This window comes from Lissotriton vulgaris, chromosome 2_1 (assembly GCF_964263255.1).
Source record: "Lissotriton vulgaris chromosome 2_1, aLisVul1.2, whole genome shotgun sequence".
Classification (NCBI taxonomy): Eukaryota; Metazoa; Chordata; class Amphibia; order Caudata; family Salamandridae; genus Lissotriton; species Lissotriton vulgaris.
Window position 1 is genome coordinate 1,294,460,808 of NC_141687.1, and position 25,508 is coordinate 1,294,486,315.

Here is a 25,508-nt window from a genome sequence, read left to right on the forward strand (position 1 = left end):
CAGGCAAGAGATAGACTTCATGAAAAGTTTAAGGCTAGGCCTAGGTTCTACTTAGGGTTAGTGTTCAGAATTGGTATTGTGTGAGGGATGGTGTAAACTAAAGTTGATGGGATTGGAATTGGTTAAAACTGGGGTAGGTGCTAAGACTGGGGTTAAGAATTAAGGATGGGGTAAGGGGTGGTCAGGGTTAGCTTGCCTTTACAGGAATGTAGCCACTATGCATGGTAGGCAAAACCAAGCCTACGAAATAAGGTGACATGGTTCTGGAGCGCAGAGATTATAGCTTGAAAAAACAGACCTTTCCCTTTCAGGAAGATTCTTCTGTTTTAAGTAATCTCGCGCTGTTCCAGAGAAACACATATATATCAAACAGAGTAATTAAAATCTGCATCTGGCATTGTCATTGAAATTCTTTAGTCTCTCACAACCCCACCAAAAAGGACCTTCTGCCATCAGAATTCCCACATTTTTGATAATTTGCAGCATAGTCAGATGGTTTTAGACTATCCCCAGGTAGAGAGTACCACAGTCTGTGAGGGATGTAACTGAGGACCCATAATAATCTCTGATTATTTTATCAGGGTGACATATGTTAAACCCTTCGACTTGGAACGATGGATATTGATTTTACTGACACTTAATCAGATTCGGAATTCAAAGTTAGATCTTCATCTTGAATGACTTTCTAAATGTTTGATTATGTTCAAGGGTCACTTGCACGTTGCAAAAAGAAAGGGCATATGAGGTTTTTTCTTAAAGCCAAGTAGTCTGTGACCCTGATATTGATAGGTTCAGTATTAACAGCGCTCAGTTTCTTAGAAAGAACATTGAAAGCTGGGTTAGGAAAGACAATACTAAGAGAGAGGACGTGCACATGTGTGAGTGGAAGACCGCCAACATTACTTGTATAGCTACTGCGCCCTCTTCTGTGCTGCTTGGGGATCACCGCCAACAGGAAAGCCTACCTATGTCTCTGGTTCCTGGTGGCAAATGTTGTTGGCAATAGGTGAGGCTTGAAATGTTCTTGCAGTAATACAGACAGGGCCGGTGTAGTGTCACTGTCCAGTTTATCAATGAGGTTACAAATCAGACCTTGAAGCATTTATATTGAACAGAGGATGTTCTTTATGAGCTAATGCGAAACTTGGGCAGTAAGTCAAGATATGGTAGTTAGTATTAAAGAAAACTCATGTATAATTAGGCATGATTGTCAGGGTTTCAAGGTTTCACTGTCCCTTAGGGTTAGAAAAACCAAAGCTGAAAATGTAATTAGGATTCCTGGTTAATGTTACTTTGCCCAAATGAATGATACCAAGTTGGTATTTCTCGGGTAAATTATTTGTGAGTTTATCCTGTAGCTCATCAGTACTTCAGTCTACTTGTTTACTACACCTTTCACAAGGTCATTGTAACAGATCCAGTTTCCATATTGAATCTTTTTATATTACGTATAAATTAAAAAGTAATATGCACTCACAGATATATATATATAATTACCTGTCCAATAAATACACATATTTCCTCTCTGTCAAGAAATCATAAGACTATCCTACGTGTTTCATTTCCAGCGTGGGTCCGTTTTTCAGTTCTGCAAATTGTACATTCAGTCTTTTATTATTTGCATTTTTGATGTGAAAATCGGAACCGAATGGTCACTGCTTTACAACAATAATTATAGAAATCAGCCCAAAAATTACAAATTACATTTTTTTTTTCTGGAGGGCGGGGTAATAAAATTGCAAACAAAATAAATGTGATATTTTAAGAATGACATTTTCTAAGTTATAAACTCCTCTAAAAAGTGGTGTTTATCTACGATACAAATATCAGTAAAAGAACATTTTAAATCAATATGTAAACACGTATTCATAAACTCTTGAAGCAGATTTAATGATCTTGATGACTGTCCACAGCTCTAACTCTGTGACTGTGTTAAGATGTTTGCTGGAAGTAGAAAAACCTGCTTCGGGGAAGGGGGGCGGGGGGGGGGGGGGGGCTTGGGCTAATGAAAAATCTGTATAATTTTCAAATAATTCAGTTCAGTGCAAGCCTACATTTTTATTGGTTGTTTTAATAGCTTTTCTTCTCTCTACTTTGTTCACAGGACTGATTGTTGTAACCCTGACAGTTTGTTGGATGCCCAATCAAATCCTTCGTATCATGGCTGCTTCAAAACCAAAACAGGATTGGACAGTAACGTACTTCAGAGCCTACATCACTCTTTTGCCGATTGCCGACACGTTCTTCTACCTAAGCTCGGTGGTGAACCCGCTCTTGTACAATATTTCTTCCAAACAGTTCCGAAAGGTTTTCTTGCAAGTCCTACGCTGTCGGTTGACCATAGAGCATGCTAATAAGGCAAAGCTTCTGATGCCAAACTTGGACTCAAGCTCCAGTGGTGGTACCAGTTACAAGCGCCCTTTGCTGTTCATGTCTTCGAGACAATATCCTTCTGTGAGGCCAACCAACCAGAATGCTTTAAGTACTTTTCAAAGTAATCCTGAACCTGACTGCAGTCCTGAGGAGTGCCTTCAGGATTTGCCAGATGCCATCTCAGAAGTACACTTGCAAGTGCCATGCCTGGAGAGAAAACCATCAGCAAGAAATGGGCTTTCAGAAACTGAAATATAAGTGGAAAATCAAAAAAATAACTAATGTGGTTAGGAGGACAGACTTTAGATAGTTCCTTATCTTCTTAAATACTTGTTTTAACCAACCATATTGCCTTCGAGATGATTGTAGAGCCGAACAGTCTTCTTAAAGTGCACATTGGGGCATCCACCCATTAATGGAAATTAATTATTAAAAATAAAGACTTTCTCTCTGTAGGCCTAGAGTTGCTTTCTCATGGGTGGTATGGAAGATAAGCAGTAAGTGAGAGCAGCACAGCTGAGTCATAGTCTTCAGTTTAGCAGTGTATCTGCCACAGAGCCAGGCCTAAGGCGAGGGCTCCGCTTAGCGGGCCTGCCCCCAGCATCGCTGCAGTATTGCCCCTCTTCTTGACGCGGGGTCCGTTGCAGAGGGATGTGTGACAGCAGCTGATGCAAACCGAGTTCATTTTCCCCGGGGTGCAGAAAGACTGATATCCAGCCGATGCTATGAGGCAAGCCGCTGAGGAGGCACACGACTTCCGGTACATAATTCCTATAAGAAAAAAATATGTATTAATAGGATACCAGTCCCCATTTCATTACAAATCCCATATCTGACAGTATCATAAAGCGGTAGGATGTTGCTAGAGATGCTCTCACATTTTACTGAGCTTTAGCAACGCACATCGAAGTAAAAGCAGCAATTTCCCACCTATTATAATTTAGTGTAGCTGTACAAAGTGTCCCTGGATAGCTTAAAAGCAACAAATTATAGCTATAAAGTAATACCATTTTCTCAATTTGTAACTGAAAGTGCGATTATCTCGGGGTATAATGAGTAGTGACTGCTTACATTCATGCATATATTTTGCCAGGATCTGGCCACAGATTGTCACAACTTAAGCACTTCATCTGTGGAGCTTTAACTTTTGCATAAATAATATCTGAGATAGGATCACACTGGGACTAATCTTAAACATTGCACTTTCTAACTTGAATTTCTTCTTATTTAGTAAAAACAGCAACTGGTGATTTAAGAAAACATTTTGAATTAAATCCGAAGATCAGGTATAGGTGCTATTCCATCTTCTTAAAACTATACACTCATTTCTAATTAGTTCTACGGGGTCCCATTTTGTTCTGAACATAATGCAATGTTTTACTTTTGTACCATGTAGATGTGAATTGGAGAATAGTTCCCCAAAGAACGTGAGGAAAATAAATTATTTTTGATGATTTCTACAAAATGCTAATGTCAAGTGCACCCATTCTTTGTGGAGTAACTGTCAAAAAGAATATAAAGGAATCACGGAAATAAAAAGGCCCTTTTGTTCAGTTGTTTCTAAGTGAGGGTGGTAAATCCCAATTGGTGCAGATAAGACCATTGGTGCAACAATCGAATTTCTACAGTGTGCTGTAAACAAGGTATTGCAAACTTTTGACACCTCAACCTGCTGGAATGTACCGGGGGAAACGTGTTAAATTCAGGTACATGCTGTATTCAGTGATGAAAATAGCAATTTTGGCTGTAGTTCCCCATTTTACAGAAGTAAATCTGAAATAAGATGCATTTACTACTTAATAAATACTGTACACTGGGCATGTTTATAAATGGAACATTATAAGCAATCCCGGAGCAGACATTTTTTTGCACAGGAATTGCAACCCCATTGCGGTGTGATGTTTGTCACTAACTTTCAGCAGGTCAAACGTGTCAGAATTAAGAGGGAAAATGAACTGGGGCCTCATTAACAAGAAACTGACGCATCAGCACCGATGCGTCAGTTAATTTGCGCCGGCGCCAAATGCCCTTGCAAAACCATTGATGCACTGCATTTACAATAGAAGGCTCCAGGTGTAAGGAATTAACAAATGCGTCAGAAATTCCGACACATCTGTTTGAGGAAAAGTAACGCATTGCTGGAGTTGGCCGTAAAATTGACTCAACTGCAGCAATGCAACAGAACACATAGGCGAGTCCCGTTGTAAAAATCCTGTGTCGATCCTTGCGCCTGGTCTGAGCAGGGATGAGGATTTTGGTAAAGTCAAATTGTAGAGTAGTGCAGTGAAATGCAAATTTCACTGCTCCACTTCTACGTGGCTTTTTTGCGAGGGGCGCCAACCCTGCATACATTATACCTGGTGCAGGTATAATGTGACTCAGGGCTCTGCAAACTGACGCATTGGACCCAATGCATCAGTTTGTAGATCTGGAGCAGTGTGGCCCACTGATTGCACCACCGCTGCACCACAAAAAGTGACACAGCTGCAGCTCTTACTCCTCATAAATGAGGCTCTGGGAATTTACCTGGACATGGGGATTTCGGTGCAGTAAGCACCCAAATCTGCATGATACTCCCCAAAAAGTTGTAGGCGGATATAATTATCACACTTAATAAATGCAAAACTCTTCAGTGTTAGATTTTATTGAGTACGATCATTTTCTCATTCAACATGGACTTCTCATACTGAGGCCTTCAAACGAGTTAATTTGTTCCTGTTGTAATGCATATTTCATCCTTTCATGGCTCACTCATGATCTGTCCCCAAGTTAATGATTCAACACATTTCTATCCTTCGTGACATATTTCAGATCCAGTTAGTAGTTAGATCCATGTCCAAAAGTAACTTTAAATATTTAAAACGTTGTATACAACCTCATTTCTTTTGAACATGTTATTTTGTAGGTTACTGCAAACAAAATGGTGTATAAGTAGGAATAGCACTATTGTGGCTTTTATGGTGTTGAACTTTACTGTGTGAAAAAGTGTTTGTGCTGACCGTGTGGAGTATTTAGTACAATGCTCTACCACTTCTACGCTAGACTTTGAAGGACTGGGTTATTTAAGACCCAGCGGTGCCAGGGGACAACACCTGAAACCTTCGTGGGTAACCTGTTCCGGCGTACAAATGACAGAGACACGGGACACTTCCTTCGGCGTCAAAGATTCGAGGTTTATAAACTGCAGGGAACACAGAATTCACGAGAAGTACACAACGGGTATGTTTTCGGGATCTGCTTCAATTCGCTACTGTGGATCGCTCCTTTTTATACACATTTCTCTCATAGGCTAACATGGTACACAAAGGTTTACAACTTGGTTCCCATAATTATCTCCGAGAGGGGTCGCTTTGATGCATTCAAGGTCCGGAACATAAGTACAGAAACATTCGTGGTTCCCAACTGTAAAAACCCATCTTCCCACCATTAGTACATTCCAATCTGCAGTAAACAGATCGAAGAAGGAACAAGGACAGGTGCAGAGGAAGGCAGAAACAGTGGGGAGATCGGAAAGGGTGTAAAAAGGGGTGGTATCGGGAAACACGAGCTACAGGCATCAAAGAGACGTGCCTAATGAGATGCACGGCTGAGACAACAGACCGGCACGGCAAGATGAGCCTCGAGCGGGCCCATCTGCCTTACAACATCATCCCCCTCATCATAAAGACACTTTCAAAGGAAACGTGTCTTCCGCAAGAGTCTTGGGAATCCCAGGGTCGCGAAGCGGACAGCGTCCGTTCGCTGGCTACTTGAGGGCAAGAGACAAAATGGATGCCACATCTAAGATGGAACCCGTGGGTACAGATGTATAAACCCACGAAACAGACGAACGGTTTAGGTTAGCACAGCGAAACTGCGCACACCCACTAAACTCGTCATTTGCGGTTCGTAGATACCAGACTCGACCATATTCGTGTGAGTCGAAAACATCACTTACAATTGTCACGGAACCTCAGACGCTCCTTTTGCCCTCATGTAGGCAAGCACTAGTCGGAATCATACTCAATATTCATCAGACCATCTAGATGTTGCTGCAACATAGTTCTGTCCAACCGAGCTCCTTTGGTAACAGGCGGCTGTCTTATACACGTTGTAGCACAGAGGCCACATAAGGCAGGACCACACTGCACACAAAGGCAACACGTGAACAGGAACACTACAACAACTCCGATGATCATCAGAATCTTCCAACCCCACGTCGACATCAGGCCCCAAAACCACCCAAGCAGCGTCCAATCCCCTACGTCCACGTGTATGGACTCAGAGATCTTATGCAACCTTGAGATGGCTTGATAGACAGTCGGAGCGTTATCTGGAATGAAAATGCAGCAGCTCGAATGGATCACCTTACATACCCCACCTCGATCTGCTAAGACCACGTCTAAAACCATACGGTTTTGTAACGTCATAAGCCTTTCCGCCTGAAGTTCTGTGGTGATATTACCAAGGGCACTGGCAGTGATATTAGCTGTCGATTCCACCACACGAGTCAACTGTCTCAGGTTCCTACTATTAACCATAGGTCCCCAAAACGGGAGGAAACCCTTGAAAAAGTCTCCTGCCTCTTGACCGGCGGTGTCCTCTTCGCTAATCACGCCTCTCACAACTCTAGTTTTGTGATAGTCTGCATCTGCAGTGAACGTCGGAGGCAACAGATTTGCGATAAAACATGAGCCCACAAAGTTGGAGGGCAACCATGTATACGCACGATCATGGCAGACAAAGTATGTACCCTTGGCAGCCAGAAACACAGGGGACGAGACCATCAGCAGAATATAATTCTCGGAGCAAGCACTCTCTCCAAGACGAGCTTTCGATCTTCGGCCACGACCCATTAGACAGAGATTACCAATGTGGGGTACGACCCATATCGGAGGCGAGCTTCTAAGCTGTTTTTCACTCGTGAGCGCACTATACTCGACCTTACTCAGGACCCTATAGGCTTGTACCTCTTCCTCTGGGATGAGCGATGGCTCATAGATATCTTTATCCAAATCTTCTATCGCTATAGACAAAGGCTTATGATATGAGCCAGGACCAGAGTAGGGAGAACGTGGCTCTCGACTGGGGTAAGAATCTAGTGCACTTCGAAACATTGTTTGGAATGCTCGAGCTGAACCCTGGGAACTATAAGGTAGAACCAGATATGGAATTCCCTTATCCGTGGTATGTGGCATTAACCCACACACCCAACAATTCGTAGTATTAACCACTAACTGATGCTGATGAAGGAGCTGAATAAAGGAATTATTTCTGAATTCCACACGTCTAGCCTGTTCGTGTTCGGGTAAGATAGGAAAAGAATGAGGGGATGCAGTGGAGGTAGATTTAGGTTCAGAAGTAGGAGTAGGTATGGCAGAAGGTAAGAAGTACGACATCATGTAATACACCCCACCCGCCAATAGCAAGGAAACAGTCAAAAACAATAAGAACATTTGGAACATAAAACATTTGGTACGAATAATTTGTTGCAGTTTGAATCTTTGCGCCTGAGCTTCTTCCAAGTCCATCAGCTTCGAAAACGCCATCCCCTACTACCGTCCGCAACGTTTCTTGACGCACTTCGTTCTGTGTAGCAGTAGTCAATCCCTAGGAGTTCCCAGGAACCGACGGTCTGCGGCCTAGCGCCAAGACCTACTAACCAGAAGGAAGTACACGCGCGGCCCTACGGTACACCTGGATGCAAGGTATCTTTATTCACAATGTATATACAGACAGTCTCTTAGCTGTGAAAGTAAAAGCACATAAATGGAACAAGCTCAATTTTTACAAAAATAATCACAATAATACGGGTGTTTTGAACTGATCGTGGCAAATGGGAAAATGCAGTTGTCAAGGGACAGAACGGAAATTTATTTGTCTCAGGTGTTAGATCGCAAAAAGTATCGAGTTTTCCCAGGACGTGTCTGTTCGTCAAACAAAGAATCCGATGAAGGAACAGAGTTCTGCCGATCAGTTGATTGTTCTAATCTTGAGTCTTGTGATGGCAAACGCTCAACAATGTCTTTCTGCTGCACTGAGGATTCTCCGACAGGCTGTGCGTCGCTAAAGGGTACAAAAGTCTGTGGTCCTTCTGTTTCAGATGAAGCAATGCCCTTCCTCACCCACGAGTCTGCCGGTAAAGGTATAGGAACCTTCTTAGTATGGGTGGCATGCACCCAATTTTTTCGCCCTTCCAAACGGACGGCAGTTCTCGTGGCAAGGAGGACCTGGTAGGGTCCAGTGAAGCGGGGTTCCAAGTTCTTTTTTCGGGCAAAGTTGCGGGTAACCACCCAGTCCCCGGGTTGGAGCTAGTGGCCTGGACCCTCCGTCTGCGTCGGCAGTGTTCGTAAACCTGTTGGTGAATTAACCTCAGTTTAGCAGTCAGATCATGAAGATAATCAATCAACATTGGGTACTCAAGATTAGAAAATACACCCGGTCTAGGAACCCCCCAAACATTCGCAGGACGGCCGAACACTATTTCATAGGGACTGAGCCCTACTCGGGAGTGTACTGTCGTCCTTGTTGACAACAAGGCAAGGGGCAAAGCGTCAGGCCACGAAAGACCAGTCATAGCCTGAATCTTAGCCAGTTTGAGTTTAAGGGTGCCATTATACCCTTCAACCAAACCTGCTGACTGGGGATGATTGGCGCTATGGAATTTTTGATTAATTCCAAGGCCCTTACACACACTCTTCATCACACTCCCTACAAACTCACTTCCGTTATCAGACCATACAATTCGAGGCATTCCATAGCGAGGAAAGTATTCCTTCAGCAGGATTTTCGCAGTAGACAGGGCAGTATTGTCTTTAAGAGGGTAGGCTTCAATCCATCGGGAGAATGCGCAAACCACAACTAAAACGTATTTCAGATTATTGCATCTCTCCATATGGATGAAGTCTAGCTGGATTACTTCAAAGGGATATGAAGGGGGAGCAAAATGGCCAGGAGGTGTGGGGGTCCCCTTTCCAGGATTGTATAACATACATATCATGCAATTCTTCACCAATCTCTCAGCACACTTCGTAATACCATCATTCTTCCACACAGGAGACAACAACTTACAAATACCTTTCGCACTAATATGTGCTAACCCGTGTGCCATTGTCACAACAGCCAGCACATATGCATCTGGTAACATCCACCTCTTGTGCTCCGACAAATCGACCCAGCAACCATTCGCATCCAACTTTCCCGTACTCTCTTTCCACTTCGTCTTTTCAGTCTCAGTGGCCTCATTCTGGATTGCTTTCACGCTCTCGATAGTGTCCTCACACATACTAGTCTCTGTAGGCCACCTAACCGAACTCGTCACATACATTCTAGTGCTAAGGTTCCGGGCAGTCTCCTTAGCAATCTCATCCGCGAACGCATTACCACGACCAACATCATCCGTCACCTTACGGTGCGCACTACATTTAACAATCGCCACTTGCTTAGGTAACGTAAGTGCATCCAAAAGATCATTCACAAGCTGTCCATGCTGAATTTTCGTACCATGCGACGTCATAAAACCTCTCTCTCTCCACAATCGTCCAAAGCTATGAGCGACGCCAAAGGCATATTGGCTGTCGGTAAACACATTCACTCGTTTCCCTTTCGCCAACACACACGCTCTAGTTAGAGCGATCAGCTCTGCAGCCTGGGCAGAGTTCTGATTCAATCTTGCAGTTTCCACGACAGTATTCAAAGTTACAACAGCATACGCAGTCGTCACATCACCATTCGGCAATTTAAAACACGAACCATCCACATACAAGGTCCCATCGGGATCATCCAAAGGAGTGTTTTTAAGGTCCACTCGACCTTTTGTTTCCTCCTCAGTCCTTAAATAGCAATCATGGGCTGCTATTTCATCTGACTCTGTACTAATTGGCAATAAAGTCGCCGGGTTCAGGACATTACATCGTTTTATCTGAATATGGCTTGCCAACAACGTCAGCTCGTACCCTGACAACCTCGCACTCGTCAAGTGCTGAGTTTTCGTACGATTCAAAAGAGTGTCAACTGCATGCGGAACCATCACCGTAAGCATATTATCCATGACCAATCCTGCTGATTGTCGGATGGAGACCGCGGCTGCCGCTGTTGCTCTCAAACAACTCGGCAATGCTCTAGCTACCGGGTCCAAGGTCGAGGAAAAATATGCACATGGACGTTGCTTATCACCAAAAGGTTGCGTTAAAACACTCAACGCACAACCTTCCCTCTCGTGAACGTATAGTGTAAACGGCTTGCTATAGTCAGGAGTACCTAACACAGGAGCCTAACACAATGCGTCACGCAGTTCAGAAAAACTTTTCTGACATTCTTCCGTCCATGGTAAAGGAGTTGAAACATCCTTGCACGTAAGAGCCACCAATGGTTTCGCTAACAATGAAAAATTCGGAATCCACTGTCTGCAATATGACGTGATGCCTAGAAAGGCACGCACATCTCTTTGGGTTGTTGGCACAGATATGCGCGCAATGGCTGCAATTCTCTCTGGGGTCAACCTTCTTCCCTCCTTTGACAATAAGTGACCTAGATAGGTTACTTCTTGACAACAATATTGAAGTTTAGAAGGAGACACCTTGTGATGTAAGTCACAGAGATGCTGCAACAATGATATAGTGGCAATTTTGCAAATGTCCTGAGTATCTGCAGCCACCAATAAGTCGTCGACATATTGGATCAAAGCCGCACCAGCCGGCAACACAAACGCATCTAGTTGACCCTTCAAGGCTTGACTGTAAATAGATGGACTCTCACAGTAGCCCTGAGGAGCACGTTTGAAGCGGAAGCTACGGCCACCAAGAGAGAAACCGAAAAAGTCTCTGCTTTCTTCAGCAATCGGAATACTGAAGAACGCATTCTTCAGATCGATTACTGAAAACCAAGATGCAGAAGCTGGAATCAGAGTCAGTAGCGCCGTAATGTCAGGGACAACAGGGAACTGAGGAATCACGATTTTATTTACCTCCCGTAAATCGATAACAAAACGATAAACAGGTGGTTTAGAAGGATCGGTACGTTTCAGAATAGGCAGTACGGGGCTGTTGCACACGTTTCCCCGAGTCTCCTCAATGACATCTTTCTCGATCAAATCATAGATGATCGCCAACAATGCTCGTTCACCATCAAGGGAGATACGATACTGGGGAATACGAGGCAATCGCACATTAGATTTCACGTGCACAACATAAGGGGAGATGTCGAGCAGGCCCACGTCGTTGGGACCTGTTGCCCACAAAGATGCAGGAAGAGAACTCAATTCCGGTGGAAGCTTATCGAGAGACAAATACATTGGAGAGACGACTCTCTCACCCAAAGTAAGCTTTACTCCCGCAGGAGAACAATACAAAGTCGCATACAGACGTTTTAGCAAATCCAGGCCCAAGAGATTTTCACCACAACCAGTGGTCAAAATCAACGGAGCTTCAAGCTCACGTGGCCCAATTGTGAGTGGCAATGGGCACGAAACCGGATTGCTAACAGGGGCGCCAGAGAATCCAACGGAAACATTTGTTAAGCCAGACAAAGGTGCGCCAGGGAGTTTCGAATGCATGATGGAACTTTTCGCTGCATCAGTGTCCAACAGAAAAGGCTCAACGACGCCCGAGGTGGCAACTGCGACGTAAGGCCCTCTCTGATCAACCGGAACTGATACCACTCCCTCTCCTTGTCTACGGCTGTCCTAGTAATTACCGTCGCCAGCATTCTGATCGACGTAATGATCATCTACGTTATATTGCGCAGATCGTCCTTGCGATGATCCACGTTGATCAAAACAATTGTTAGAATTTGATGAATTGTCTGAACGATCGTTGGGAGCACCTCGACCCCTACCACGTGACGTCTGCTGAGCACCACCACGACCTCCTCTAGATGTGTTACCACTATTACGCTCATTTAGAACAGGACAATTGAATTTTAAGTGACCCTCCTGTCTACAATAGGCACACTGGTTGTACCCTAATGAAGATCTTTCCGAAGAGGAGTCATTTCGCGATTGCGACCTATTAGATTGCGACTGCGATCGATTACGTTGCTGTGAATCATTCTGATTCGAGCGTGGAGGGTACGCTTGCTGCAACAACACCTTAGTTTTAAGTTCTTTCGTCTTCTTATCGGCACGATCATTCTCTTCCTTCTCCCTATTCTCATAATATTGTGCCGTAGCCAATATTTGAGCAGACGTAGAAACAGCCCACGCACTCTCAGAATTTTTTAATTTATTGCTCAAGTCGGGCAATAAGTTTGAAACAAATGTATCCACAAACAACCGCTGACCACCCTCGGTACTCATATCCTGACCACTGTGGTCGATGAATGCCTCCTCAAATGTCGTAAAGAAATCGGAGACACTCTCGTCTTTCTTCTGTCTGCAAGCTGACAACTTGTCCCAGTTCACCCTCATAGCTGGCATAAGCGTTTTCATTAAAGCAATGATTCTCTGAGGGAGAGCAGCAATAAGCTGTTCAGGCTTAGCCCCGCCAGTTTGTCGTGCGTCTGCCGCAATAAGAGCAGCCCAATCTCCACCTAATTCGTTTGCATGGTTTTCCTGACGAATCTTAGCCCATACCGGTTGCGGTACAACATTGCCAAACAGCATATCGATATCGGCAAGATTCATTACCGTAGCGTCTACGAGCTGCGACAATTCCTTATAATACCCTGCAGGATTTTTGCGAGGGTCAGGCAAAGATTGCTTCACCTGCAAAACTTCAGACCGTTTCCATGGAAGGTGTATCCATACTCTCTGGAAATACGGTAAAATAATGGGGTTAGCATTAGCATCACCTGGCATCCACACTGGTGGAACTTCGCGCATGGGGTACTGACCGGACGGATCTAACTGTCTCTCAACGTCCTCAACAAATAATGCTTGAGGTATCGGAGAGGGACGAAAAGCTAATAATTGCTCGATGGCACGTCGAACATTAGTACCCACCACCATTCCGCTCGAAAACTGAAGCTGTAAGTTAGTCAAAGCAGTTAATACATCTTCCGATGCATCTGCCGATATTTGATCGCGCAAAACTTTGCACATTTCTTCAAAAACATACCTCTGTGTCGGTATGTTGAATTGACTGAACGTATCCAACACTGAACGTGGAGGATTTCTATGAGGGTGCAACATCCATGACATCGCCATATTGTACAACGCGGCACGTTCCCTATTACCAGGAAGCTGACTACGTCTTTGTGGACCGTCCGAATCAGCGGACTCAAGAATAGGTCCAAGAGAATTGAAAAAGTTAGCAGCCATTGAAGGGGTACGACGTCGAGTAGTTGGAGAAGTATACGATAGAGTAGAAACGAGAGAAGGAGTAGAAACAGAAGAAACAGTAGGAGTAAGTAGAACCGGAGCAGTAGCGGGAGAAGGAGTATGTGGAAGTACAGGCGGAGGAGCAGTAGGAACGACAATAGGCAAGGGAGCAGGAACAGTCGGAAGAACAGGTTGAGGAGCAGGTACAGGAGCAGGGGCAGGGGGAACCACAGGAGCTGCGGTACCCTGTGCGTACGGAGGTGGTGACTTCATAAGATAGGACATTAAAGGATCCTCAACTAATTCCTCCTTCTTATCCGACTCCGTTGGCAGAGCGGGATAACATTTATCTATAGTCATACGCTGAAGCCTGTCAAAAACTTCCTTTTCCTTATCCTCCTTATCACGCTGAAACTGCTCTGCTTTCTTTACAATAGTAGCGACACCATCTCTCTGATTACGTTTAGTCTGTCTGATCTCTTTCTGTCGGGCTTCTTTACGCCACAACCGAAAAGCATCAAACATGGCCGGCCTTGACTTTTTCTTAAACAATTTTGCCTCGAGGTTATCTAAAATTGGGGTCTCGAAACTACCATGAGGTGGCCAACTAAGGACACCATCCTTTTTAGTGTAACGAATCCAATATTCATTAAAGGTAATAGGACCTAACCCATGCTTACTGTAAAGTTCGTAAGTTGGAGTTCCAACCGGAGGTATCGGACACGAGTCCTCCAGTCTGGAATCCGTACCACAACGTCTGAAACAACTGAACAAAGTACTACGACCAGGCATCTTGCACACTAGCCGAGTTTCACAAACTTCAAGGGTTACGGGATTTACCAAGTCCCAGCAAAGAGCAAAAACCCTCGGTTTTTGGCGACTGCAGACGTCAAAGAACACAACAAAGAACTAAGTACTAAGAACCACAAATGCAATGGAACCATGCAACAACTAAGCAACCACAACCAAGGACTCTGGGAGCGACCCACAAATACTTAACTCAAAGATCAATGGCGTCACCAGGAAGGCCCGTCAATCGTCTCGCTGTACCAAGGTCTACGCCAGGCGCCAAAACAGGTCTACAGTCAGGGCAGCAGTCCGTCGCAGCCGTCAGGAGGCGGGAATCTTCGCGGGAAAAGTCGTCGGGCCACTTGTTTCGACAACAGGATCGATGAAGCGGAGTGCACCTTCCCTCGGAGATTTCACACGAAGTTCCTCACGATCGTCGGGCTTGGACCGGTACCACTGATGCAGCCCCACGTTGGGCGCCAACTGAAGGACTGGGTTATTTAAGACCCAGCGGTGCCAGGGGACAACACCTGAAACCTTCGTGGGTAACCTGTTCCGGCGTACAAATGACAGAGACACGGGACACTTCCTTCGGCGTCAAAGATTCGAGGTTTATTTACTGCAGGGAACACAGAATTCACGAGAAGTACACAACGGGTATGTTTTCGGGATCTGCTTCAATTCGCTACTGTGGATCACTCCTTTTTATACACATTTCTCTCATAGGCTAACATGGTACACAAAGCTTTACAACTTGGTTCCCATAATTATCTCCGAGAGGGGTCGCTTTGATGCATTCAAGGTCCGGAACATAAGTACAGAAACATTCGTGGTTCCCAACTGTAAAAACCCATCTTCCCACCATTAGTACATTCCAATCGGCAGTAAACAGATCGAAGAAGGAACAAGGACAGGTGCAGAGGAAGGCAGAAACAGTGGGGAGATCGGAAAGGGTGTAAAAAGGGGTGGTATCGGGAAACACGAGCTACAGGCATCAAAGAGACGTGCCTAATGAGATGCACGGCTGAGACAACAGACCGGCACGGCAAGATGAGCCTCGAGCGGGGCCATCTGCCTTACAACATCATCCCCCTCATCATAAAGACACTTTCAAAGGAAACGTGTCTTCCGCAAGAGCCTTGGGAATCCCAGGGTCGCGAAGCGGACAGCGTCCGTTCGCTGGCTACTTGAGGGCAAGAGACAAAATGGATGCCACATCTAAGATGGAACCCGTGGGTACAGATGTATAAACCCACGAAACAGACGAACGGTTTAGGTTAGCACAGCGAAACTGCGCACACCCACTAAACTCGTCATTTGCGGTTCGTAGATACCAGACTCGACCATATTCGTGTGAGTCGAAAACATCACTTACAATTGTCACGGAACCTCAGCTTGGATAGGGAATACAAGTGAAGGATAGGATAGGAGATTATGGTTGTTTTGCGAAAGAAAACATTTAAATACATTCTGAATAAAAGTGCCAACAGGACCGACAGTTCACAAAGTCAAGAACTTTGGACTTTGTATAGTTCAAGTTCAAAGACACAGGTAACATGTAGGGATGCATGCACAAATAAATGTACTCGTTTGATTGAGAGAGCAACAGACATGTTGTCATCTAGGCACCCACAGACAATAATAAAGCACCACTATGCAGAGATTAACAGGCTTACATACAAACCTGTACGCATAGCAGGCACCCATGTAGAAAGATAACAAACAGATAAGCCACATTTAGACAAACATACAGTCACAGACAAAACATACTGCTCATATATGCACATTATGGTGGATAGACGGATTCATAAGGGTGAACGTCAATAGGTGGGCCAATCTGGTAATGAGTGTGAATGGATCAATAGACCCACAAGTCTCGATTTGCACATCAGTGCATGGGTAATGGTTCTTACACGGAAGGGTGGATAGCAGAGATTAAAAAAATGCATTTGACATTTACGATGCTAACAGTTTTACTCTTTGTTCCTTCGCTACTTTCAAGTGGTTTGATGGGTTTCCATTCCTGTTTTACGCATGGTTTTCGTTGCAAACGTGGTTTGAAATCATGGGTAAATTGCTCTTAGTGCAACAGAACATAGATCTCAGAAAAAACAGACAACAAGTAACCACGAAAACACACACCAATTATCTTTATTTTGATGAGAAACGGATAGGGAGCATTGCACAAAGTTAACACCTTCCTTCTAAGACAAAAATCCACTGCTAGGGAGAGGTAACTCTTTAATGCAATGCAGCAAATACATGATGAAATACCACATTACTGCTGCAGCAGCTAAATTCAATTCGTTATTCATTACTTCATCGCTAAGCACCAATCATAAAGCCTGATACATTGCATTCCACCCGATACTCATTTCCTCTGATATCTTAGACAGCTATGCCAACCCACAATCGACTTCTGTAATATGCTTTACAGCATGGGTACTCACAAACTTTCTCTAAGGGGCCAAATTTACAGTGTAGTTTGTGGCCGAGGGCCGCACCGGTGGGGGTGTGGTCAGTGTGAGAGGGGGCGGGCTAGAGACAAAAAAAAACTGTGACCATGAGGTTGAACACAGGCCCTGGCAGCGGATGTCTTTGTCCACTGAGCCACCAGACCGAGCATACACACATATCTCTCTCTCTGTCTCCCTCCCTCTCTCTCTTTCTCTTCCTCCCTCCCTCTCTCTATTTCTCTACCTCCCTCTCTCTCCGTCCCTCCCTCTCTCGTCTCCCTCACTCCCTCTATCTCCCTCACTCTCTCTGTCTCCCTCACTCTCTCTGTCTCCCTCACTCACTCTGTCTCCCTCACTCTGTCTCCCTCACTCTCTCTGTCTCCCTCACTCTCTCTGTCTCCCTCCCTCCCTCTCTGTCTCCCTCCCTCCCTGTCTCCCTCCCTCTCTCTGTCTCCCTCCTTCTCTCTGTCTCCTTCCCTCTCTGTCTTCCTCCCTCTCTCTGTCTCCCTCCCTCCCTCTCTGTCTCCCTCCCTCTCTCTGTCTCCCTCCCTCCCTCTCTCTGTCTTCCTCCCTCTCTTTCTCTACCTCCCCTCTGTCTCCATCCCTCTCTTCCTCTCCATCCCTCTCTTTTTCTCCCTCCCTCTCTTTTTCTCTCCCTCTCTCTCTGTCTCCCTCACTCCCTCCCACTTCCTCCCTCCCTCCCTCCGTCCCTCCATCTCACTCCCTCTCTCTGTATCCCTCCCTCTCTTGGTCTCCCTCCCTTTCTTTGTCTCCCTCCCTCTCTCCGTCTCCCTTTCTCTAACTGTCTCCCTCCCTCTCTCTCCCTGTCTTCCTCTCTCTCTCCCTCTCACCCTCTTTCTCCCTCCCTCCCTCCCTTTGTCTCCCTCCGTCCTTATGCCTCTGCCTCCCTCCCCTCCCCTGACTCTCCCTCTCTCTCCTTCCCCGACTCTTTCCCTCCCTCGCCTTCCCCTGACTCACCCTCTCTCCCTCTCCCTCGCCCTCACCTGACTCTCTCTCTCCCTCCCCTGATTCTCTTCCTCCTTCCCCTCACACTCCTTCCCTCCCCTCACACTCCCTCTGTCTCTCCCTCCGTCTCTCCCTCCCTCACCCTCCCCTCACTCTCCCTCCCTCTGTCTCTCCCTCCCTCGCCCTCCCCTGACTCTCACTCTCCCTCTCCCTCTCCCTCACCCTGCCCTGGCTCTCCCTCCCTCCCTCCCTCTCCCCTGACTCTCCCTCTCTCTCCCTCCCCTGACTCTCCCTCTCTCTACCTCCCTCACCCCCCTGGCTCTCCCTCTGTCTCCCTTCCCCGACTCTCCCTCTCTCGCCCTCACTCTCCCTTCCTCAACCTCCCCTGTCTCTCCCTCCCTCTGTCTCTCCCTCCCTCTCCCCTGACTCTCCCTCTCTCTCCCTCCCCTGACTCTCCCTCTCTCTACCTCCCTCCCCTCACTCTCCCTCCCTCCCTCCCCTCACACTCCCTCCCTCTGTCTCTCCCTCCCTCGCCCTCGCCCTCCCCTGACTCTCACTCTCATTCTCCCTCACCCTGCCCTGGCTCTCCCTCCCTCCCTCTCCCCTGACTCTCCCTCTCTCTCCCTCCCCTGACTCTCCCTCTCTCTACCTCCCTCACCCCCCTGGCTCTCCCTCTGTCTCCCTTCCCTGACTCTCCCTCTCTCGCCCTCACTCTCCCTTCCTCAACCTCCCCTGTCTCTCCCTCCCTCTGTCTCTCCCTCCATCTCCCCTGACTCTCCCTCTCTCTACCTCCCTCCCTCCCCTCACACTCCCTCCCTCTGTCTCTCCCTCCCTCGCCCTCCCCTGACTCTCACTCTCCCTCCCTCCCTCCCTCTCCCCTGACTCTCCCTCTCTCTCCCTCCCCTGACTCTCCCTCTCTCTACCTCCCTCACCCCCCTGGCTCTCCCTCTGTCTCCCTTCCCTGACTCTCCCTCTCTCGCCCTCACTCTCCCTTCCTCAACCTCCCCTGTCTCTCCCTCCCTCTGTCTCTCCCTCCCTCTGTCTCACCCTCCCCTGACTCTCCCCCTCCCTCTCTCACTCCCTCCCTCGCCCTCCCCTGACTCTCCCTCCCTCTGTCTCTCCCTCCCCTGACTCTCCCTCCCTCTGTCTCTCCCTCCCCTGACTCTCCCCCTCCCTCGCCCTCCCCTGACTCTCTCAGTCCCTCGCCCTCCCCTGACTCTCCCTCCCTCTGTCTCTCCCTCCCTCGCTCTCTCTCTCCATCTCTGTCTCCCTATCTCTGTCTAGGCAAGGTGTATTAATTCTATTAGAAATATCACGAAAAGCAAGAGCTATTTGCTGCACACATCGAACCACCTTCCCCAGCCTTCCCAAAATCTGCAGCACATTATTAGTGACTCCCTAATGTAGAGGGTGCACGAGAGCTGGCTGGACCACTGCAGCAGAGATCAGGTGTAATCCGGAGGGCAGAGATTCCAAATAAGGCTGGGCTGATTCAGACTTTCATCCCTTCAGTGTCGATAAAACAAATGCTACTCGAGGCTGCGCAGAGTGATCTCCAAGTGGATCAGTTCAATCAGTCACGGGTTTGTCCTGATCACTGTAATTGTCCAACAACTCCCCCCTTTCCCCCCCCTCCTCTGTGGCAGCCCGGGATGAGTCAGCTTGCCTGGCGCGCACACAGCCGGAGCATTTCACAGGTCTTTAAAAGACCATTAAATCGTTAATGAGGCTTTGTTCTGTTTCACCTCTTCTGAGGCCCCTGCAGCTCCACTCTATGGCTGGAATTTCCCGGCCCCCCTAGAGCAGAGCCTCTCCGAGTCGGTGTTTACTAAAACTCTTGAATTTTTTTTTAAAACTGGTACATGTTTGCAAGGTCCGGCGGGCCGCCAAGGAAGGCTTGCCGGGCCGCCACCGGCCCGCGGGCCGTACTATGAGTACCCCTGCTTTACAGGAACACTTAATCATGCAAAGAATTGAGGGTGGGTAGACCCATTGCAAGTTTTACGTTGTGTGTTGTGTCCAGAGACTTTAGGGAAAGGACAATAGGTGATGAAACATACAACACTACTATTTCCGGTGCAATTTGTCTTAGTCCTGATGAGAGCCTGGGACCCTTTACGTAAGTAGTGGCTGAACCATGTTGACACTTGAAAGAGTGTAGGGCTATTATACCCCACATACAGGCGGTCCATCTAGCTGGTTTCACTGCTGCCTCCCGTAGGGTTGTGTGTGGGGTCCCCCAAGGCTCCTCACTTTCCCCTCTTTTGTTTAATTTATACATCTTTCCCCTCATTTTTATGTTACAGCAGCTTGAGGTCACGGTGTTCAATTACGCCGATGACCTCCAGCTAATTTTCAACCTTTCTCATTCCCCCTCATCCTTCCAGAATGTTCAATCTGTCATGTTGTTCATTCAGGATTGGATGAACTGCAACCACCTCAAACTTAACCCGGACAAGACGGAATTAGTCTTGACCGGAGGTGGTTGCAGCCCCTGGTCCCCGTCCCACTGGCCTCTCTCACTTGGTGTCCCCCCACTCCCTGTTCCCAAAGTCAAAACTCTTGGAATCCTCCTTAACCCCTCACTTTCTGTCCACTCACAGGTCAGTTCTGTTGTTTCCTCTTGTTTTTTTACCCTTAGAACCATTAGGAAGATTTCCCGATTCTTTTCACTCCCAGCCTTAAAGATTATAGTGATGGCAATGGTGCTCTCGCGCCTTGACTACGGTAACATCATCTATAATGGCGCGCCTGCTTACGCCATTCACCGTCTGCAACTAGTGCAGAATCAGGCTGCCCGCCTGATCCATGGCCTGCCTAAATTCCATCGGGCCACCCCTTTACCGCAGGCACTGCACTGGTTGCCGGTGAAAGAGCGAGCCTTGTTCAAGCTTGGCTGTCTCACCTTTCAGGCCAAAATGGGCACCGCGCCGGAGTTCATCTGCTCTGCCATTAAACCTTACACCCCTGGCAGAGAGCTCCGCTCTACCCACTTGGCACTTCTAACTGTCCCCCGATTTAAAAAGAAAAAGGCTGGCGGAACAAAATTCGCGGTTCTCGCCCCTGTGCTCTGGAACTCCCTCCCTGTGGAACACCGCACGACACCTTCCTACACAGAGTTTCGGAAAAGCCTTAAAACTCTACTCTTCTCTCGAGCCTTCGCTGCCTAACTTCCCCTGCTCCTGCCGCCTCCTCGCAACCTAAAAGCGCCATGAAACCGCGTGGTATAAGTGCGCTATACAAATGTTTTAAAATTCAAATTTAAATTCAAATTCACATACACCCAACTTCTGTTTTTATTCATGCTGTGGCCACCCATTTTAAAGGGATACATGGGCGTTCATTGGGTGTTTTTACATTTCAGTATACCCCGGCTAAAATATACAGTATGTCAAAGTGCTCCTTGAAACATGATTGAGCTCACCCTGGTTTATAGGGACCAGGAGGAGACAGGATGATGACGCATGCCACTAATAGAGTGGGTGAGGGTATTTTATCAAACCAAAACAGGTAAGTTGCTTTTAAGTTTTTCTCTTCCTCGTTTCCTAGGATGCCTTGTTGTGGCAGGCATAAGAGGCACTTGCATAACGAAACTTGAAGTGGGAGCCTGCAAGGTACGTGGAAGGGAGCTCTCAGTCCAGAGTTCTGTGATAAGGGGGGCCCTGAAGCTTGGGGACTGTGGGGGCCTGTGTTACGCCACTAATAAGATTTCATTTATTTCATGATCTGAAAAATGAGAACCAAGCAAGCTCTCAGAATGTTTTCAGGGCACACCAGGTACATTACAAAATGTTGCTATTCCGTCCAATCGGAGACTTTTTATCTTTAAATGGTCTATATCTCCACAATCTTGCATGCCTTCCATCAAGATGCAACTACATTAGAGTCCCTACGTTGACAATAACACTACAAACAACATTACTGCTGAGGATCTATTCACATTGACTGAGGTAAGTTCAGCGGTAAGTTTTACTTTAGTCAATGCTACTTAATTAATTTTATATAAATGAATTCAATTTAGGGTTGACTTTAATCGACACAATTGACAATTGTTGCTTGCTATTTAACTATTTAAAAATGCTTACAAATAGGGACCCACACACTTTATTTACTTTCATTTAAATGAGAGTTAGCACTTAGTTAGGTTAGCGCTTACCTATTTATTTAATATAGTTTAATGCATTCAATTAATTCAGTGTGCTTATGGTTTGGTTAGAGATGACTGTGGGGTTAGGCAATGGTCACCTTTTAAAATTAATGAGATATATTTCAACTAATTAAATGTTTTCAATGTCGAGTTAGATTTAGAGGTAAGATTGGGATAAGATTAATCATTTCACTAAATTCTATTTAATTTTTACACATTTTATGATTTTAGTAAATACATTTTAATGTAGGGTTTGCATTGAAGTTAGATCAATGTTACTTATTTCATTTATTACATGTATTCATTTATTTTGATGTTATTATTTTGTGTATTTATAATCTTTATTTATGGTCAGAGTTAGCTGTTTGGTTCAGTTCAGGTATCACGTTTTTAAATATACATTTAAATAAAATTAGTGTAAGGGGTAGGTTTAGTGTCAGGGTGATTGTGGATGTAGGTTCCTACAGTATGGTAATTTCCTTAAATACTTGCTTGTCAAACTAGTGATAGACGACATAATGGCCCTCTTCTGTAGTAACATATAGTTACAATGGTTAATGCCCCTCATTTGAAGAGGCTCGAAACTAAATATAGAATATTTTAGGTGAATACCCCTTGAGCCAATCAGTACTTATCATTTTTCGTTGTCCTCAAGTAACTTTTATGCAACTTCATGGAAATATAATGCATATCCTTCAGAATAAAAGAAATATATGATATAAAAACACAGCATCTCTAGGCATTACACATAAAATATGACCATGCTCTACTCTGAAGGTGAGACAACTATGAAACTATAATCATTTATGAGTTATTGAGTAGTCTAAGAATACAAAATCTACTTTTTTTCAACGTACTGCTGAAGTTAGGAGATTTGATCCAGAGGTGAGAGAATAGTGTGATCACTTGGATTGTGCCTGATTCGACGTGTGGCTACATGCAAGGCTTTGTCTATGGCCAGACCTTGCTCTTGGCTACCTGTGTCCATTTGCAAAGGTCATGTGCAATGATCTTGTCCATACTGGTGCTTGCTTTAGGTCTTGCCTGAATGTCAGGCCATGTGCTTATCTCTTACTGTGCACGCACAAAGGCTGTTCTCAGTTGGTTATGCTCATATGGGAGCCAAATGCAAGGCAAAAGCTAGAACTGCAGTCAGCCTCCACCATGTGTAGTCAAAGACAGAATGGTGTATGTCCTTAAAGGGGCTTGACATTAGTAGGTCGTGGAAAGAATGACTTCAAAATCAAAGGTTCATTCAGATGGAATTCAGATGGAACCTTTGGGATAAACATTGGATTTGTCCGAAGGATTAGAACATCCCGCTTGAACTGAAGAAAAGGTTCCACTATTGACAGAGCCTGAAGTTCACTAACTCTCCTGGCAGATGTCAGAGCCAACAGAAGAGCTAGCTTCCATGATAGGTATTTAAGATCCGCCTTGTGGATGGGTTCAAACGGAGCTTTCATTAGCTGAGCTAACACCAAATTAAGCTGCCAAATTGGAGGCGGAGGACGGACTGGGGGATACATCCGAAACAGGCCTTTTAAAGACTGCTTGACAATCCTAGCGGACCAAAGAGAAGGACCTGAAGATGTCCGTCTGAATCTTGAGATGGCTGCCAGATGAACTTTCACAGAAGAATGAGCCAACCCAGATTTAGCCAGTAACAGGATATACGGTAAAATCTGATGTGGAACTGAAGTGTAAGGATGGAGATGTTGCTTCTGACACCATAGGCAGAATCTCTTCCATTTTGCCTTATAAGTCTTGTTAGTGCTTGGAGCTCGAGCCTGAGACAACACTTCCCTACACTCCTTGGGGAGGTTCAGATGTCGGAACTCCCTGTATTCAGGAGCCACGCTGTTAAGTGAAGCGAGCTCGGATCCGGATGGAGCACTTGACTCTGGGACCTCGACAACCGGGAAGGAACCAGTTGCAGGCGAATTGGATGATGCTGAGAGAGCAATAGGAGCTCCATGTACCAGAACTGCCGGGGCCCCGCCGGTGCAATCAAGATCATTTTGCAGGGTTCTGCCTTAATTTTCCTGATTAACGTCGGAATTAGGGGTATCGGTGGAAAAGCGTAAAAGAATGCGCCGTACCAGGCAATCGAAAGCGCGTTCCCCAAGGATCCCAGATGGTGATCCCTGCTTGCATAGAACTGGCATTTTGTGTTCTCCGGAGTCGCAAACAGGTCTATGGTCGGGGTCCCCCAGACCGAAAACACCTCTTCCAGAATGGTCTGGTCTAACTCCCATTAGTGATTGGTCGATTTCTGATGACTTAGTGCATCCGCTGTTATATTGAGCGAACCTGCAAGGTGTTCTGCTGTTAGAGCAATCTTGTGAAGGATCGCCCAATCCCAAATCAGTTGAGCTTCCCTGGACAGGGTTTGAGATCTTGTTGCCCCCTGTTTGTTGATATAGTGCATGGCCGTCGTGTTGTCCATTTCTGCCACGAATTCGGATTCCGAATTCGTGGCAGAAAAGCCTGTAAAGCCAATTGGATGGCTTTGAGCTCTAACAGGTTGATGTGGCACTGGCGTGACCTGGATCCAGTGTCCACTGACTTGTAGTTCCTGGAGCACCGCTCCCCAGCCTTCTAAAGAGGCGTCCGTGGTGAGAACCATGGGAGAAGGAGGAAGCCTGAAAGTCAAGCCCTTGGCGATGTTGTTCCGCACTAACCACCAGTCGCATGCCTTTCTCATCTCTGGTGTTACTGAAATCTCGTTGTCGAAAGAGCCTTCTGCTTGGTACCATTGTTTGTCGAGCTGCTCTTGCAGAGGACGCATTCGCAGCCTGCAATGCGGAATTAATGGTATGCAGGATGAGATCGATCCGAGCAGGGACTTGTAGAGCCGTACTGACAGAGATTTTTTTTTGAGTAATAGGCGAGTCGAGAGCATCAATTTGTTTTGACGATCATCTGTTAGGTAAGCCTTGCAGCGTTTCGTGTCCAGAATGGCCCCTAGAAACTTTGCTGACCTGGACGGTTAAAGAACTGACTTGTTCTTGTTGAGCTGAAGGCCCAGGAGATTGAACAATTGAATGCAGGTCGTAATGGCCTTGGAAGTTTCTTAGAAAGATGGAGCTTTGAATAGCCAGTCGTCCAGGTAGGGAAACACTTCCTGAGATTGCTTCCTGAGGAAAGCAGCCACTGGGGCCAATACTTTTGTAAATATCCTTGGTGCAGACCATAGACCAAAAGGAAGTACCTTGAATTGGAAATGTCTCTTGCCTACTGTGAAGCGCAAGTATTGCCTGTGAGCTGGGTTGATCGGCACATGGAAATAAGCATCCTCCAAATCCAGAGTCGCCATGTAGTCCCTTGGATTTAAAAGACGAGGAATATCCTGTACAGTGACCATCCTGAAGGACAGTTTGATGAGATAGGTGTTGAGCTCCCGTAGATCTAATATTGGGCGCCAAGTTTCCGTCGTTTTGCGAACCAGGAAGAACCTGGAATAAAACTCTTTCCCTCTCTGCGAGAGAGGTACAGGTTCTATTGCCCCCTTGATGAAAAGCTGGTGGGCTTTGAGACG

At 46.1% G+C, this 25,508-nt stretch overlaps 2 protein-coding genes across 2 annotated transcripts in view; one reads left to right on the forward strand and one right to left on the reverse strand.

Annotated features, from left to right (window-relative positions):
* The window catches only part of GPR39 (G protein-coupled receptor 39), a 1,208,112-nt gene extending 1,204,274 nt beyond the window's left edge, over positions 1–3,838 (forward strand). Inside the window, exon 3 of the mRNA XM_086957060.1 lies at positions 2,105–3,838. Within this exon, the coding sequence (XP_086813186.1) occupies positions 2,105–2,631 (527 nt within the window). The 3' untranslated portion in view covers positions 2,632–3,838. The remainder of the gene's footprint in view (positions 1–2,104) is intronic.
* The window catches only part of LYPD1 (LY6/PLAUR domain containing 1), a 313,810-nt gene continuing 291,210 nt past the window's right edge, over positions 2,909–25,508 (reverse strand). The window contains exon 3 of the mRNA XM_086957061.1: positions 2,909–3,144. Within this exon, the coding sequence (XP_086813187.1) occupies positions 2,909–3,144 (236 nt within the window). The remainder of the gene's footprint in view (positions 3,145–25,508) is intronic.